The 17,201-nt window shown below is 30.9% G+C and overlaps 2 protein-coding genes across 3 annotated transcripts; one reads left to right on the top strand and one right to left on the bottom strand.

Annotated features, from left to right (window-relative positions):
- Window positions 1–579: 579 nt before the first annotated feature.
- Window positions 580–4,668, bottom strand: LOC109809137 (endo-1,3;1,4-beta-D-glucanase). Its single transcript, XM_020372371.3, has 7 exons — window positions 4,457–4,668; window positions 3,620–3,641; window positions 2,818–2,944; window positions 2,438–2,528; window positions 2,188–2,277; window positions 1,190–1,290; window positions 580–904 (listed from the first exon to the last, which is right to left on the bottom strand). Exons 1-7 carry the CDS (start codon window positions 4,602–4,604, stop codon window positions 764–766), a joined length of 720 nt encoding a protein of 239 aa, XP_020227960.1. The 5' UTR covers window positions 4,605–4,668; the 3' UTR covers window positions 580–763.
- A 7,634-nt stretch (window positions 4,669–12,302) lies between these two features.
- On the top strand, window positions 12,303–17,201 carry RNR2A (ribonucleotide reductase 2A). Of its 2 annotated transcripts, none has more exons than XM_083075886.1 (9): window positions 12,303–12,628; window positions 13,992–14,152; window positions 14,622–14,670; window positions 14,752–14,878; window positions 15,722–15,787; window positions 15,891–16,007; window positions 16,148–16,310; window positions 16,402–16,472; window positions 16,811–17,201. In XM_083075886.1, the coding sequence occupies exons 1-9, from the start codon at window positions 12,469–12,471 to the stop codon at window positions 16,824–16,826; spliced, it is 930 nt and encodes a 309-aa protein (XP_082932012.1). In that variant the 5' UTR covers window positions 12,303–12,468; the 3' UTR covers window positions 16,827–17,201. The 2 variants fall into 2 exon arrangements, with proteins under 2 accessions (XP_082932012.1, XP_020227380.1); XM_020371791.3 differs by having other exon boundaries at window positions 16,831–17,201.

Below are 17,201 nucleotides of genomic sequence, written 5' to 3' on the forward strand. Positions count from 1 at the left end.
TTTAATATTTTATATATCTTTATGAGTTAAATGATTTTCTGTATTATTAGTATAAAAGTTTATACTATCGACCAATTAAAACCATTATCAGTATGAGTTTTAAGACAAATTTTTAAGGCCAATAAACTTGACAGTGTAAACACACAACTCCTTTTTCTCTATTTATAATCCACATAATCCAACCAGTTAAAAATATTAGCTCATAAAGGTCTTAAAATATGATTTATTAAGATCTCAAATCACATCTGTCCAACAATCTAAAATCACTGAAAGCAACATTATTGAAACAAAGTTATTTTATTTCTTTTATTTTTCTTTTATTTCACTTTCATCCTTAAACCAAAAAGGAGTTACATTTACGAATAACATAAAGAAATGTAGGCAACGTTAATTGAAAAAAGCAATTCCAAGGATTTGAGACCAAATGCAGTTGGCAGGAGCCATTGAATAATTAGTAAAACAAAGTTCACCCCCCACGGAGGAAACACAAATTTTTCCTTTCACAAATTATTCGGTTTAATATATATATATATATATATATATATATATATATATATATAAAGAAACATACACAAAACATTTTACATAAAGTTATTAAAATATAATTTATTAAGATTTAAAATCACAATTGTCCAACAAACACAATCACCGAAAGCAACATTATTATGCTGATCTAGAAATAACAGTCACGTCCAACAGGTATTTTCTTGCAAACTACAAGTAGCATTTTAAATCCTCCATTGTACAATCTTAACAAGATTTCTCACTTCAAATGTTTAGCAAGCCAGTCCAGCAATTCCTGGTGGGCCTCCTCTGCAGCCTTCACAGCTTCTGCATCTTCGGTGTTGTATCTCACAGTCCAACCATGTGAAACTTTGGGAAATATTTTGACAAAACTGGCAACCTGCACAAAAAAATGTTCATGAGCAATATCTAAATACATGATAGATTTTTGTAAATGTGCAAGTTAAAGAACTCAATAAAAACAGACAATTTTTTTTTTGTTAATAAATTTTGCTTTACTGTACACTTGTAGACCATGTGTTAAGTTTTTTTTCTCACAAACACATAACAGCACAAAAAATGTGAAAAACTAAGTCGATTTGACTGCATATAGAATCTTGCAATTCATAATAGAGAGAACACAAAATATAACATTAGGAAATCATCAAGGTAAACAAAATCTGACCCCGGATTTAGCAGCGAGGATTTGTTCAAATTGTTTCACAAGCTCTGGAGGAGAAATTTGGTCAATCTCGGCTCCAAGTATAGAAATTGGAATATCAACACCTGAACATCAGACCAATAGTATAGTGTTAAAATATGAACATCTCAGTTGCTGCTTTAAGAAATCTGCTACTGATTATTCATTTTCTGTCTTTATTCAATCATTGAAAAATGAGTTTGTATGGAAGAAGCTCCGAATTAAAATAGAACCATTATACTGTTGCAAAAGAATAATAGACAACAGGAAAAGCCCAAAAAAAAACAAATATCAATGTAAATTACTCCTATAGGCTATGGCCTGGCTATAGAGCATGCATTGCATACAAAGTCCCGAAAATACTTCACCTTTATCTTATATATAGTCTACGAACAATTGAATTCCTAATTTTTTGCACTAACGTATAATCATTTGTATATTAATACAGGTGCATAACATATACATAAAAATAATTAACCACGAGCTTGTTGAGTATAAATATAAAGCAGGCATTTAAAACACAGTCCATTGTTGATGCAGTTGCAGGTATTTCTCATCTTTCAGACAAAACTTTTAATGATCCAACTACAATTACAATCAAATAATACATTTTGGTTTTACTAAATTTTTATACTAAATAGATTTGAGCTAAAACTTCTTTCTGAGGATTTTTAATGTTTATATGAAAACAATCCCAAACACGCACTAAATGTGATGATTATGATAATTGTATAAAAGTATATGATCCTGTAGCAAGTGACAGTAAACCTTTTACTCAAGATCATGCTTAAATTGACGGTAATAAGTAATAACAATTATCATTAAATATTTTGATATGTTTTGTTTTGTCATTATCTTTTGAACAAGAACCTACAACAAAATTTTAGTAGCCTTTTCCCCTTAGAATATGCTAAGAGACAAACAATAAACAAAGAAATTCAAAATACGGGGAAAAAAATAATTTAAATAATAAAAATCCATACTCTTAATGTCGTCCACAGAGACAAATGATGGATGCAATAGCACACCAGTTTGGATAAGTTTGGACTTTGCTAGTTCAACCACAACCTTAGCTGAGAGAAAGAAGAAAATATAGTACATTCTGTGAGTTTAGCTATTAACTTAGCTGCATTTAAAACTTCAAATCCAACCAATAAATACACCTAAGAGGATCTGAATCTGTTTTCAACATAAAAGGAAGCGGGGAAGCACAGAAAATAAGTAGGCACTCACCACCCCAACAAAAACCAACAGCTGCAATAGCTGAAACACCTTTGCTTTTTAAGGCTTCAATTATGGGTTTGGCAGCTTCAAAACCTTTGTCCTATTAATATAAATAGGTAAGTATCAGAGAATGTCACCATTTTGTATATCTGACTTGAGACAATTCATAATGTTTGTGTTTTATTTATAAATAAATAAAAATAAAAAAAAAAACATAAACAACCAAGTATCATTATGAATCTATATCTGTTTTTAGATTCTCAGGGCTTTCAAATGGGTATTTGCAAGCAGGAGAAATTTATCCTTCCTCATTTTGTGCTTCAGGCCTTGTGCTTGGCAGAGTTTCAGTGAAAAAATTTAATCCAAACCAGCTCAATACAAGAACTAACCGCTCCATGATCTTTTATCCAAGCAGGTAAGGGCCTGTTAGGATTCTGAGGATTAAAGGGTTCACCATCAAAGAAGTCAGGAACAACCACATAATACCCAGCAGCGGCAACTTTGTCAGCAAGTTTCCTTCACAACAGAGAACAGAATTATTTGCTGGAGAAACCATTACATTCATCATATAAAAAATGAGAATTAGAGAGATGTATTGGCAATCTAATTTACTAAAACCTTGAGAAATTTTAAGTGAAAAGGTAAATGTCCCAATGAACCAAATAATTATATCACAAATGCATAATCTATGGAACTAAAAACTCTAGTTATAATCAAACATATTATATACAGTTCACAGCATTGCTCTCACAAATCCTTCCTCTTGAAATGTCATTGATACGTCCTTGTTCATTTTTAGTGTTATAAAAAAAATAGATGATCACTTCCCCACTAAAGTTGAAATCTATCTCTGTCAGCTGAAGAATATGAGCAAGTAGTTTAAAAGAAGACAGGTAGGCTCAATTAATATAATCCAGAATATATTTTTCACAAACTTCATAATTGTCAATTAATATATATGTAGAAAACATGAATTTGCATTCCCCAGATATACATACCAGTTTTCACATAAGCAGGCATTGGATTTCAATCACCCAAAAAATAAAGAGAAAGAATCAAATGCGATGAGAGGTACACTACTTTGAATTCTAACAGAATGAAGCCAAAATAACTTACTCGAACAGATAACTAGACTATAAAATATAGCAAATTAGACATAGAAAACCGACATGAAAATTAACCATACCATACCTTAAACTTGGTGCTTCATACCCTACAAAGCCAAAAAAAAGAGCATCAAGTTAAAAAAAGATTTTGGTTAAAGGCAATAACTATAAAAAGATTATCTGTATACATTCAACATGATCAATTCAGTATATAAACCACAGCCATCAAAATGCTGGTATTTGTAGTTGTCAGTTGGACCAAGAAATCAAAGGCGTATAAACTCGTGCAAGAAATTCATAACCACACAAATAATAAAAAAAATCCAGAATATCATAGCAGTATGATATACTATCAAATGTCAAAGACAATTCCTCTCCCCAGCTTCCTAATATAAGATGTGGATCGTTAGTCAGCTCATGCCTTTTATGATGAAAATAAAAGCTTGAGTGATGATAAATCAAGGAAGCAGAGACGCTTCAAAATAGTAGTCACGACTGTTTAATGCATGTATACTCTAAATGAGCGTTTCATACAAATACAGATGATATGATTACGATAACGGATAACTAGATAAATTACAATATTTGCTCCATGTACATTAATTTTTTTTTATCCCGCCACGAGTATCTCCTAATTTATCGGGTAAGAAACTAATCTAACTCGCGTTACGGTGACTGTCCTAGTTTGATGAGTTTCTACACAAATAGATCGTCCCGCAAGATGTGATCACAGGTGTCCATGTATTTATACATGCATGTAGTGTTACTAGCCTATTCTTAATTTGATCTCTACAAGAAAACGGAGGTCCCCATGTGTGGGAATAAAATACGATAAGGAAGTGATTCGTAGAGTGAATTGCAGGGGAAATAGCAGAAGCAAATGTAAGTTTAAAAAGAAAGAAGGGAAAGAGAAATGGCAAACCAAAAACATCGGCGACCATAAGAACGGCGAGTTTGGAGTGAGGAGAGCCTGTGAAATAGGAATCGACACCAGCCACTTTGTCGACATGCCCAGCTCCTCCAGAAGGGTTCAGAGTTGGTGGATTTGAACAGCACTCAGGTCCCGACATGTTTTCTTTTCCTCTCAACTCGCTCTCACGGTCTCACCTATGTTCTTCTCTTCTTCAATCTATGACTAAGATGTTACTTATAACACGGAACGATGAACATTTTTTTATGGTTTTTTTATTATTTATAAATTAAACGTGTTTTTAGTTGTGATGATACTCTTCATTTTAGATCTCTCCATAATATATACTCTCTTTTTTAATTTTTATTTATAAAAATATATTGTAAATGATTATTGTATTTCACGAAAATGGTCACTTTTTTTTTTATTATCTCCCAATTATAAAAATAAGAATTGCATATAACACGTTTTTATAAATTAAACATAAATTTTATTTATTTATTAGTAATTAAAATAAATCATTACATTATTTCATTTATAGAGACTAAATTCTTTACTATTTAACACGAATAAAATTAATTAAAAAATATTTTTATAGTATAATTTCTTTTACATTATTAATCTTCTATTTTATGCATATAAATTTGAAAAATATTTTATATGAAATATGTAACACTTACAGTTTAATTAATTGTTATTGATTTTGTTGGAATATATATTGTGGTAATTTTTTGTTTTGATTATTGAGAAACTTTAGAATTATGAAATTTTTTTAATGAATTTTTAGTTATTTAGAAGTTCTCTAAATAGAAATCAAGTTTGATCCGGAGAAGAAGGTATATAAGGTCTTTCTTTATAAATGGACTTCATAGATTCAATTTCTTCATAAAGTTAGAGGGAGTTTAGAGAAAAATTTGAAGTCGAAGCAAAGCAACTCCATTTTGACTTCACACATTCCTTTTTTTTCTTTCCTCAACAGTGATTATGTGGTTGCTTAGGTGCTCTAAACTCAGAGCCAAGAATTAGAGCAATTAGTAGTGGTGGTGGAGTAACTAAGAGTAGTCATTTGCTTCCTTCTACCCATTTTTGATTGATTTTGAGGTAAGGAAAGCTGGAATTTTCATTCTCATTTTTTTGTTTGTGTTGTATGTTGGTTGTTTTCTACAAATCAAGATTGTGTTGATTGGTTATGGGAATTTAATATTGAAGTTGGGGTTTGTCGTTGATGAGTTGAGTAAAGCTGAAAATTTAATATTTTGATCATGATGTGTTGCATGTTGATTCTAAAAATATATGAGTTGTTTAATGTGTATATATGCTTTGTTTTGTGTTTCATGTTGGAAATCTTCTTAAATTTAAGGGGATTAAACAAAATCGTGATTCTACCAAGTGCAAAATTCAACATTGCACTAGGTGTAACTTCATGGCACTGAGCGTGACTCAAATCAGGAGCTATCTAATTTGATCATGTTGGGTGTGGAATTAATAACATCGGGCATGAAGAGGGATAAATGTTTCTAACTTGGTCACATCGACCCTTATGAAGGGGGCACCAAGCATGATCCAAACAGAGGCTTTTTACTTAGACAATTTTGTGTGTTAGTTCAGTGATGTTGGATGTCAGTCAAGTAGAGACTTTTTTCCTAAAATGAGGCTTGGCGTTGGGTTTGGTCATGCCAAGCATAAGAGCAACAAAGACTCTTTGTCTCATTCACGTCAGACGCAGGTCAAGTGATGTCCGACATGGGTGAGCCCGAGAGTTCTATGCCTCAATGATATCAAGTGCATAAAGAATGACATCGAATGTGAGTTGTCTATTTAAAATGTGTTGTATTTGGTTTAAGTGTTGAAAATTGTATGAGTAGTAAGAGAGCTTATATGTTGTATGATATCATTTATTTATACATTGATGTGCATAGTTGATTAAATTGTTGGAGTATAACATGAGTTGTATGATATATCATATGGAGTAGTTATGTTGAGAATGCTTAAGGCAAGAAGTTGTGTTAAGTTAATTAACTTCAGACTAAATGAGAGGTTGTTTTTAAAAGTTGGATATTCCGTTGTGAAAATATCGTTATGGTGCTCTATGAGCCTAATTGTTGAAAATCTTTCTTGAGTAGTTGACTCTTGAAGTGAATAATTGAGTATTCTCTAAGATTTTAGTTGATGCAATATATGGGCAAGGTCAAGACATACCATCTATAAACGACCATAGTATAGGAGACAGGTCAAGTTATACTGATTGCAAAAGACTAATATTGATCTATAAGTGAGTAAAGTCAAGACATACATGTATAAAGTGACTAAGTAAAATACAAGGTTGGGAGCCAAAATTCCTGACTAAGTATAGGAAGGCATAGTATTTGGAGGAAAGTCGGCGAGCTTATCTCATATGTGACTTAGTTATGCAAGTTAATGTTGTGATAGGCTCACACTTAAGTTATTCTATCTTGATAGAAATATTAGACTTCCTAGTTTAAGTGGCTAGATATGAAAAACCATGTTATTATGGATTTTTATCGAAATTAGCTATTGATCTAGTTGGATTAAAGAGAACGTGTCGTTGTTGATTTAATAGGGCCAAACCACTTATACTATTCATTTGTGTTGTATGAGATCTCATAGTTGAAATGCATGATAATGCATATAGTTGATTTGTTGTGCATATGTGATTGAGTTGTTGAGTTATGTGATGCATATGTCATGTTGTAGTGCTATGCAATTTGAAGAATAAGTTGTGCATGTGATGTGTTGATATTTTATGTTGTTCACATGCTATGTTGAATTGTGACGAGTTGCATTGTTGTGTTATTCAAGTTGAAGAACATATTGTAATGTGTTGAAACAAGTTGAATTATTTATGTGAGTGGTATAATTTTACTTCTATACTTATCTTGTTGATTTTTTTAATATTAGCTTATTTTTGCATGTTTTCCATATAGTTGAACTATAATGATCATACTTGATATAAAAATAAAATAAGGATAAGTTAGAGATGAAACTTGTTTGAAGCCATATCAAATTGGTGGCACGATTAATTTTTGGAGTTATCTTAGTATAGTTATACTAGTTGTATGCAGTGGGATTGACTAACAACTATGATTATTATTTTAGTATCTAAATTATTGTACATATTTGATATATTTGTATAGAAATTTTATTACTTTAGTTGTCGACTAAATTCTTATGCGTATATATTATAATATCTATATCTAGATGTAGCTTACATAATAATCTCAAGTAGTTAAGTGTATACTTTTTGTTGTTCCTAGCTAGATTGTTAAGTATAGTGATTTAATGGATTGTTACAAAATATTTTTAGAGTTATTATATAATGAAAGTATTTTTTAAGAGTTTTTCTATAAAAAAATGTTTAAATGTTATTATTTTCATTTTTTTAAATGCTTACATCTTTTAATTTATTTTTGTTTGAATTTTAATTTTTTATAAGAAGTTATAGGATAGCTAAAAATAATTATATATTCTAATATGAATTATTTATTATAAATTTAAAATACATTTTAAACGTTCAAAATGCCTATTTATTATAAATTTTAATCATAATATATTTAAAAATATTTATTATAACTGTTAAATATAAAACTAAGTATTTATTATATATAGTGTGCAAACTAAATTATTAGTTAACAATAAATTATTATGAATAATTGTATTATTAATTCTTATAATAATATTTTAAAGATTATATAAGATAATTTTATTTAATTTAACACGCAAGAATTTTATGTTAATGATAATAATACATTAAAAAAAACTAAAAGTACGTCTAACCAATCTAAATTCATATCTTATTTAGTAAAATTTAACAGCAACTCATCCAATAATAATGTATTAAGGTATATATTTAATGATTTCCTTGCATTGCACTGTTTAACATAACGAGACAAAAACAAAAGAACATACACCAAAATTCAAGAACAGAAGAAAGAGACAAAAACACGAGGGCTTTCGGAATCTTTCTACCGAACGCCAGAAACCTTCCAGAAAACCACGCATTCGATTTTGGGCTTTTAGCCCAAAGAAAGAATAATTAAGAACATCTTCCATTCTAAAACCTATTTTCAGTTCTCGACTATTTTTTTGTGTGAATTGGTGTAGAAAAAAACTGTTTTCTGTGATTTCTTTATTATTGCGTAGAGTTTTAGAACTCTCACGGTCCCATATTAAATCTCTTATTTTTATACTTTATTTAAATATTATTTTCATCACAAATTAAAATTATAATTTACCAAAATTTTAATTTTGTAATAATAAATATTCAAAATTAAAAATCAAAAATTCATTTAATTTCAATTTTAACATTCTAATTCCCATTAATTTTATTTGAAATCTCATCTATAATTTAATAGCATTTTATTTAAAACACGACCCACATTTTTCTTTATTTATTTCGAGTTACGATCACAAGTCACAACTATGTCGTTTTAAAATTGTAAAAATATTCTTTCCAAATAAGCTTCTATAGAAATCCAATAAATAATACTATATGATAGGTGTAACAATTCAGTAGGTTACTACATTTGTTACTAATCAACTACTATAAAGTGAAAGACTAAACATGCATCAAAAAGAGAGTTTATAATACAATCGGTACTAGCATCAAGTACATACATGCTATATACAAAATACCATACTAAAAGTAAAATAAATCTAAGTGTCAATTGATATTTATACAAAATATGACTACATTAGAGTAGTCATCAACAAAATCTAGCCACCTCTAACATGACTAACCACTAACAGTAGAAGTCATTCCACTAATCTTGTATAGTATGATCATTGCAGTTCCAATCACAAAAAAAATGGTAAGTTTGTGAAAATAATTCAACATGACAATTTATAAACAAAATTATCATAGCAAAAAAAATATAACTTACAACAAGACATCATCAACACAACAACTTAAAAACCTCACAACACATTCAACGCATCAACATACACATCATACCTAATGTGTCATCACTCATATCAACTACAGAGGTCTCTTACAACACGGGGTGAGCATTCTAAGTGATTTGATCCTATCGAATCACAACGATTAGTACAACACCAAAAAACAACGGCTAACATTAAGGTCAAAAAATAACAACTAACACAAGACTATAAAAAATGGATAGTATGAAGTAGATTGATTTCTCAGGTTTCATCACTTAAACTAAGTCATTTATGGAGTTAGTCCGTCGACCACTCCCAAATATCACAACCTTCCAATACTATGTTAAAGACTAAATCCCGACCCAATACTTTACTCGGTTGGTCGATTTATACATGTGTGTCTCGACCTTATCCACACACGGATATTACATAAAATCCAGAGGAGACAACTGAAAAACAATTTACCCATTCAGAGGCCAACTTACCTACTAAAGGGTTTCAATTAGACTCTTAGAGCACCACAATATATATCTGCACAATGAGATATTTTAATTCCAAAAACATCTTACTTCCCCCTAGTTTTTACATATTGTAGCTAAAACATGTATATAACACACATATGTATAACTTATCAACTTAACAACCTTATCAACATTCAACGTACAACTTATCATCTTGAACAACTTAAACATCATACATCTTTACAACATGAAAAACTTTAAGAAAGCAACAACAAAATAACTCAAGCAACTTAAAACTATTTGCAACTTTACAACATGTTCAACTTATTACTTATTAACACACATCATCTTACAACATCACTTATACAAAGTATTCATCATCAATCAACTGTTAAAACAATTTAAAGTAACAACTTTTCATCATACAACTTGCACCCAATGTAACTCATTGTGCACTCAGTGCCATTAAGACAGGGAACTCCCTGTCTTACTTATGCCCAACATCGCACCACTCATGCCCAACATGGTTAAGGCAAAGAGTGCCCCACACTCTCATGCTTGGCGTGACAACACCCACACTCGACCCTGATCAGGTAGAGAGCTCCTTGCCTAACTCATGCCCAATGCCACACGTATTATCACCTGACATGAACTCAAGCAAATAGGAGTCTCTCACCTCATGGATGGTGTTATTCAACCATACTTGACATGATTCCAATCCACAGGAGGGAAGGGGAAGGAGAGAAGGAACTTCATACGACTTTGACTTGAAATCTACTACCTCCACAAGCTCGGATCCCAAGCCATAACTTCAAGGTTTCAACTGAAAGGGATATGAAAGGAAGGTTTTCTAGTAAGAATGAGGAAGAAGGAAGGGAGGAGGAAGAAGGAATCTCTCTCTAACTTCTCCACTACTTTTAAAAAACTTGAATTATGAAGCTCTAAACTAAAAAACTTCCTTTTATACCTTCTTATGTTGATTTCTCTTATATGTGATTGAGCTCTTCATATATTAACTTACTCTAAGGATATTTTAACCCCATAGCTCTCAGTAACGACTGACAAATCAAAACAACATAATTATAAAATGATGGTGTTGCAATAAAAAAAGATTCCATTTGCAAAGTTCTTTTTTTTATAATATATATATATATATATATATATATATATATATATATATATATCTATTCTTATTTCTTTTATAATATTTTATTGTTGTATATCCTCTCATTATTGCAAATAAAAGAGGAAAAAATTATTTTCAACAAGTACTAGAGTTCATGTGTAACTTAGTATTATATCACACAAATATTAAAGTTTGATGAAACTAATAATAAATTTGTGTGTCAAAAGTCTTAACGATATTTTACAAACCTAAGATGGTTAGAAAGGAAAAACAATGTTTTACATATTATTATATTAGTTACTCTTGTTTCTCTCTCCCCAACTATTGAAAAATAAATGTTAACTTTCAATGCCATCATGTCACGAATCGCAGTATTAACAAAAACTTTTTTTTTTTTTATAATTTGTTACACACGTGAAATAATATTGCTATATTATGAAAATTAATATTAATATTACGCAAAAAAAAAACTCCTATATATATATATATACACATTAAAACGCACAATTTGTAAATGTTAAGACCACTACTAATGTATTGGTCATAAAGTAAAGTATCATAGGAGTGAGTTTAATTACAACACAATCAATCAGTTATTTTCATTTAGATATTAAAAAATAATTAGATTTTGTTTGTAATTTAAATAAAGAAAGAAAACAATTTAAAGCTTTGTTGAAGATTTAATGAATTAAAACAGTTAGGTGCCATAAACTCTTAGTTATCGTAAGACAATTTCTTTCACTTCTAAACTCTTCTTATTAAACAAATTACATCAAAATTTTATAAATTAGTTTAACCTTAAAAAATTGTGTGTTATAAACTATTTGATTTCATAAAATTACATCAAAAATTTTCTAAATTAGTTTAACCTTATTTTTATTTATTTATTTATTTTTTGTGAAAAACTCTGATTTCAATTATGAATCCTAATATTTTAGGCAAGCAAAAGCAGTCACAAGTATCAAGAGAAAAAAAATTCATACGAAAATATTTAATTTATCCCTATACTTAAAGCTAAAAGATTACATGGTTATTGAATTAGAACAATTTAAATCTGAAATTTCCATTGCAAGATTAAGATTACATATCAATTTTATAACGAGTACCGAGCATAGGAAATCATTAAGCATAATTCCAACGACAAAAATTAATTTCTTAGCAAATTAGATAATATGTGCTTGAATAAACTGATAGGCTAAAAATCTTTATCCATCCCATCACAAAAACAAGAAGGGGATAGAAGTTGGAACTTGGAAAATTTTTACCATGACAATAAATAATACTACAATTAAATAAGTTGAATTGTTACCAAATAACGGGACAAAATTTAAATTTATTTTATTAAAAAAAATTATATAAAGAAAAAAGGATCCTTGTATTGCACGGTTGAAACAAAAGCAAACATGAGCGAAAACACACAAAACTGAAAATAAGAATAAGGGTTTTGGGTGTCAGCAACAACTTGGGTCAGCGTGGTTCTTGATAAGGGGTTTTTGCAGGGTTTATTCATCATTTCTTTTCTTTTCTTCCAAAAAACAATGGGGTCTTTGGAAAATGGAGAACACAAAGCAAGAGATAAACAAGAACAGGAACAAGAACCCATACTAACAGAGCAAAGTCAGAGGTTTTGCATGTTCCCCATTCGCTACAAGCAAATCTGGGAGATGTACAAGAAAGCTGAAGCCAGTTTCTGGACTGGTACTTCTTCCCCTTCACTAATCATTAATAAATTTTATAATTGTGCTCCAAAGACCCTCTTTTTCCACTAATTCCTCTACTCTGCTTTTGATAACGTTTGACTTCTAAGCATGCTCATGTTATTGAATTTGGATATCTGAGTAATTCATTCCCAGGGCTTATTTCAATTCCCATTCCATCTTCTTTATATTCTTAATCTTGGTGGCTTTGTCTTTTGAACCTGGGGAAAATCGAGTGAGGATATTTCAAATCACTGTTTCATTGAAGAAAAAAAGTGTTTTTTTTTTATCTGGCGCATGAGTACTTTGTGTCACACATGTTGCACGTCCTATCTTTTCTTTCAAATATGATTTGTTTGTTTCGTTCAAGATTTTATTTGCTTTTTTTTTTTTTTCCAACCTTTCTCATTTTGATTCTCGTTATCTCTATCATTTCTTTTATAATTCTGTTTTTGGTGCATTTCTTGAGTGACTTTTGTTCGGTGTTTGGAATTCGAAAGACTTTTCTTGAGGGTAGGTGATTAACATATTCTTACAGTTGATTTGATTCGCAATGAATCACCACATGCACGTATGACATTTGGAAATAAAATTTTCTTTTCTGCAGATGTTATTACAAAATTTCTTGAGATTTTCCTTTTCTTTGTCTCTTTTTCTTTATTTTTAGGGTGAATGGAGACTGGGGCACAACCAGTGAAAATTTGGTTATGAGGACTGCCAGTGCCTTATATTTTCATCCTACTAACCTCCTGAGATGTAATTAATATCGGAACAGTGTGTGTGGCGTTGTTTGACCGACTCAAATAATTTCACGTAGAAGTTTGATGATATTGATAGCTAATTGCAGTAGGGAGAAATTTTAATTTCCTTATTTGAGTCAGGATTTTTAAACATAGGGATAATGCAGAATTTCCAACCATTAATTTTAACATTTTAATATCTAGGGACTAGTAGTAATTAAATCATACTGAATGTGTTATCAAAATAAATAAATAAATAAATCATACTGAACGTGTTTCTCTGAAGGTATCTGATAACACTGGTTTTGTTTGCGTAGATAAGTGACTACGTTTCTGATAAAACTAAAAATAAATTACAATATGAAGTCATGTAATATGAACTCACAAATGCTTAGAATGAGAATAGAGTTGATCAAGATGCCTATTAGCTTATAGCACTGATACTGAAGAAGTATTGGGTCTCGCCTACTGAACACCTTGAAATGATAATATTGATCATTTGATTTATGTTTTATAATATAAAAAGATGATTCTTTTTCTTACATGATCTAAGATTCTTCCATGTGATTGATTGGATTAAGCATTCTGATCATTCAATTTTAATAACTTGTAATTTGGTTACAGCGGAAGAGGTTGATCTCTCCTGTGACGTACAACATTGGGAGACCTTGTCTGTCTCTGAGAAGCACTTCATTACACATGTCCTAGCTTTTTTTGCTGCTTCTGATGGAATTGTCTTGGAGAATTTGGCTGCAAGGTTTCTGAGCGATGTGCAAATTCCTGAGGTAATGTTTTAAGCTTTTGTTTTGCAAACTCTGCTTTTACAGTATCAAGTATTTTTTATTTATTTATTTATTTATATATTTGTGACTGCTTTATTCTGTTTACATACTGCTGACTTGCTTAAAATACTTGTTAGATTGACTGATTGAGTAATAATTTGTGGAATTTTCTTCTTTATACTTTAAGCTACGTATTTAATCTTCTTTTATGGGAGGAGCGGTTTCAATTTTTCATAGCAGATTTGGTTTAATATTACTTTTCTTATTCAATCTTCAAAATATATATTATTAAATTCCTCCCCCCCCCCCCCTTTCTTTTGAGGATCTTGTCTTTTAACTCTTTGTTCTGAGAATTGTAATGTGTTTGTTTCTGTCTACCCTCCCCCTTTTTGTTTGTTATTCATTTGTTGCCAGTATTTCATCTGTTTACTTATAGTTTAGAATTTAACCATCAGACTTTAATTATTGGCAGGCTCGTGCATTTTATGGGTTTCAGATAGCTATGGAGAATATTCATTCGGGTGAAATTTTGTAGTTGATGTATTCTCTTACTTAGCACAACGTCTGCTTTCTGGCTGATTTAATGTTTTTTTTTTCATCAGAGATGTACAGCTTGCTGCTGGAGACATATATTAAGGATTCAAGAGAGAAACATAGATTATTCAATGCAATTGAAAATTTGCCTTGTGTTGCAAGGAAGGCTGAATGGGCATTGGGTTGGATTCATAGGTGACAATTGATTATGCTCCCACTCTTTATAACCTGTGAAACAGGTCTGTTAACATTCATTGACTGACATAATGGGCTAGCTTGCTAGTCCAAAATACATTGGAAAAATCAGAATTCAAAACATGTGTAGCAGAGGATAGGAATATAGTATATTGAAAGGAAAGAAACCAGAAGAAAAGGCAAAGGAAAGAAGATAAAATTTGTTGTGTAGTGGTGTTTCCCAAGTGTAAGCAACATAAAAGTCATTTGAAACCCAAGCATTGTTGTTCTAGAATCAGAGCGAGACCATTGGCTCAAACTTAAAACTTGTCCCTTTAAAAGAATTTTTAAGAACCCAATTGTACCCAGGGCTCTGAATATTGTTGATTCATATTATTCTGTTATCTTTTATTCACATGTTTGTGCAGAAATTAAGCACAGAATTAATACATGTGTATGGACAATATGTTTGGAGTTACCTAATCACTAATTAAAAAACACAAAATCATTAAAGTTTGCTGTCAATATTTGTGGGTTAGGATGCATCCAGTGTCTTGAGGTTGTAATTTTCGTTATAAACTTCTGGATTGGTGGCTTTTATGTGGATCCAATCCATTTAATTTAGTATTTAATGGAGATATACTCATCATCTTGTGAACAACATTTTAGTTTTTTGATAGGTAATAATGTAATATCTATTTGCTCCATTATATTTGGGAATTGTGATCATTAACCTTCCTAGATTTTATGTTTTGCAGTTATCTGGTCTTCCTTGTTTTTCTTTAACTTTGTTTTTCTTCATATCTTCTAATGGGAACATCGAAATTGCTTTCTAATGACTTCTTGTACTGCATGGGGCTACAGTTCCACTTCATTTGCAGAGAGACTTGTTGCTTTTGCATGTGTTGAAGGGATATTTTTCTCTGGAAGGTAGTTGTCTCAAGAAAGAACAGCTTATAGGCCTTTCCTTGTCTCTTGATGTGAGTTATGATGTCCTACTTTCTGTGTAACTTCAATTGGGGTTTGCTTTCAGCTTCTGTGCCATATTCTGGCTTAAAAAGAGAGGATTGATGCCAGGTTTGACATTCTCAAATGAGTTAATCTCTAGAGATGAGGGCCTTCACTGTGATTTTGCTTGTCTTCTGTACAGGTAGTGTTCACTTTTTCTTTCATTATTCTAAATAGAATGGAAATGCAAGTTGTACTGGAATATGTTCTCACATTTGTTTTGGAGGATTGGTAATATTTTGGGGAGGAAATGATTAGTCAATGCATTGTTATTGCCTGCAGCTTGTTGCAGAAGCAGCTAAGTTCTGAGCGGGTTCACAAGCTGGTACATGAAGCTGTTGAAATTGAAACCGAGTTTGTCTGTGAAGCCCTCCCTTGTGCATTGATTGGCATGAACTCAACACTCATGAGTCAATACATAAAATTTGTTGCTGACAGGTTATTGGTATGACACTAAAATGTTTCATTTTACCTGGATTCTCTCCCTTTTTCCCTTCCCCTGAGGTTGGTTAACTGCTTCTCTTTTTACCTTTCAGGTTGCTTTAGGGTGTCAAAGAAAGTACAATGTGGAAAATCCATTTGATTGGATGGAGTTTATTTCTTTGCAGTGAGTATTTTATAGATATGGTTTATTCTATTATTTCTATATTATCTCGTGCGTAAAAAATATTGATTTTAATTGTCTAGTGCATTCCATGTTTATACCATTTTAGGACATGATCATATTTTAATCGCTGAACATGCACATGATGCCTATTATTGAGTTTTATTCTCATTTTACTAAATAAAACAAACCTGTTGATATGCTGGTATTGAAGGATTCTTTCTTACTTTTGAAACACGTCTTTGGGGGAAAAAATGTGCAGAAACTTCCCACTTTTCTTGGTTTCCTGTGTTAAATGCATGCCTTGTCCCTTGTTACTTAGTTTGACATGTTGATCTTAGTACAACTGTTGAATGAGCAGAGGAAAGGCAAACTTCTTTGAGAGAAGGGTGGGTGATTATCAAAAGGCATCTGTGATGTCAAGCCTCCAAGATGCTGGTAAAAACTTTGTTTTCAAACTTGATGAGGACTTCTAATTATGATTGATCTGCTACAGCTTCAACTATTCCAAAGATGTTGAGTTGTCCATAGAATTTATTTACTATTTTTCAGTAATATGTTTAGTCTATACAAATAAGTAGCTGGTATTTTCACTCATATCACTTGTATAATATGTTTCGATTTATTCTCCAATTGCATCTGTATTTTGTAATTGTAGCCATAACGGCAAGTTACTATATTTCAACCTTAAAAGGCACTCCGTATAATGCCTACACTATAATTTCTATATAA

Source organism: Cajanus cajan, chromosome 5, assembly GCF_000230855.2.
Source record: "Cajanus cajan strain Asha chromosome 5, NIPB_CcT2T_4, whole genome shotgun sequence".
Lineage (NCBI taxonomy): Eukaryota > Viridiplantae > Streptophyta > Magnoliopsida > Fabales > Fabaceae > Cajanus > Cajanus cajan.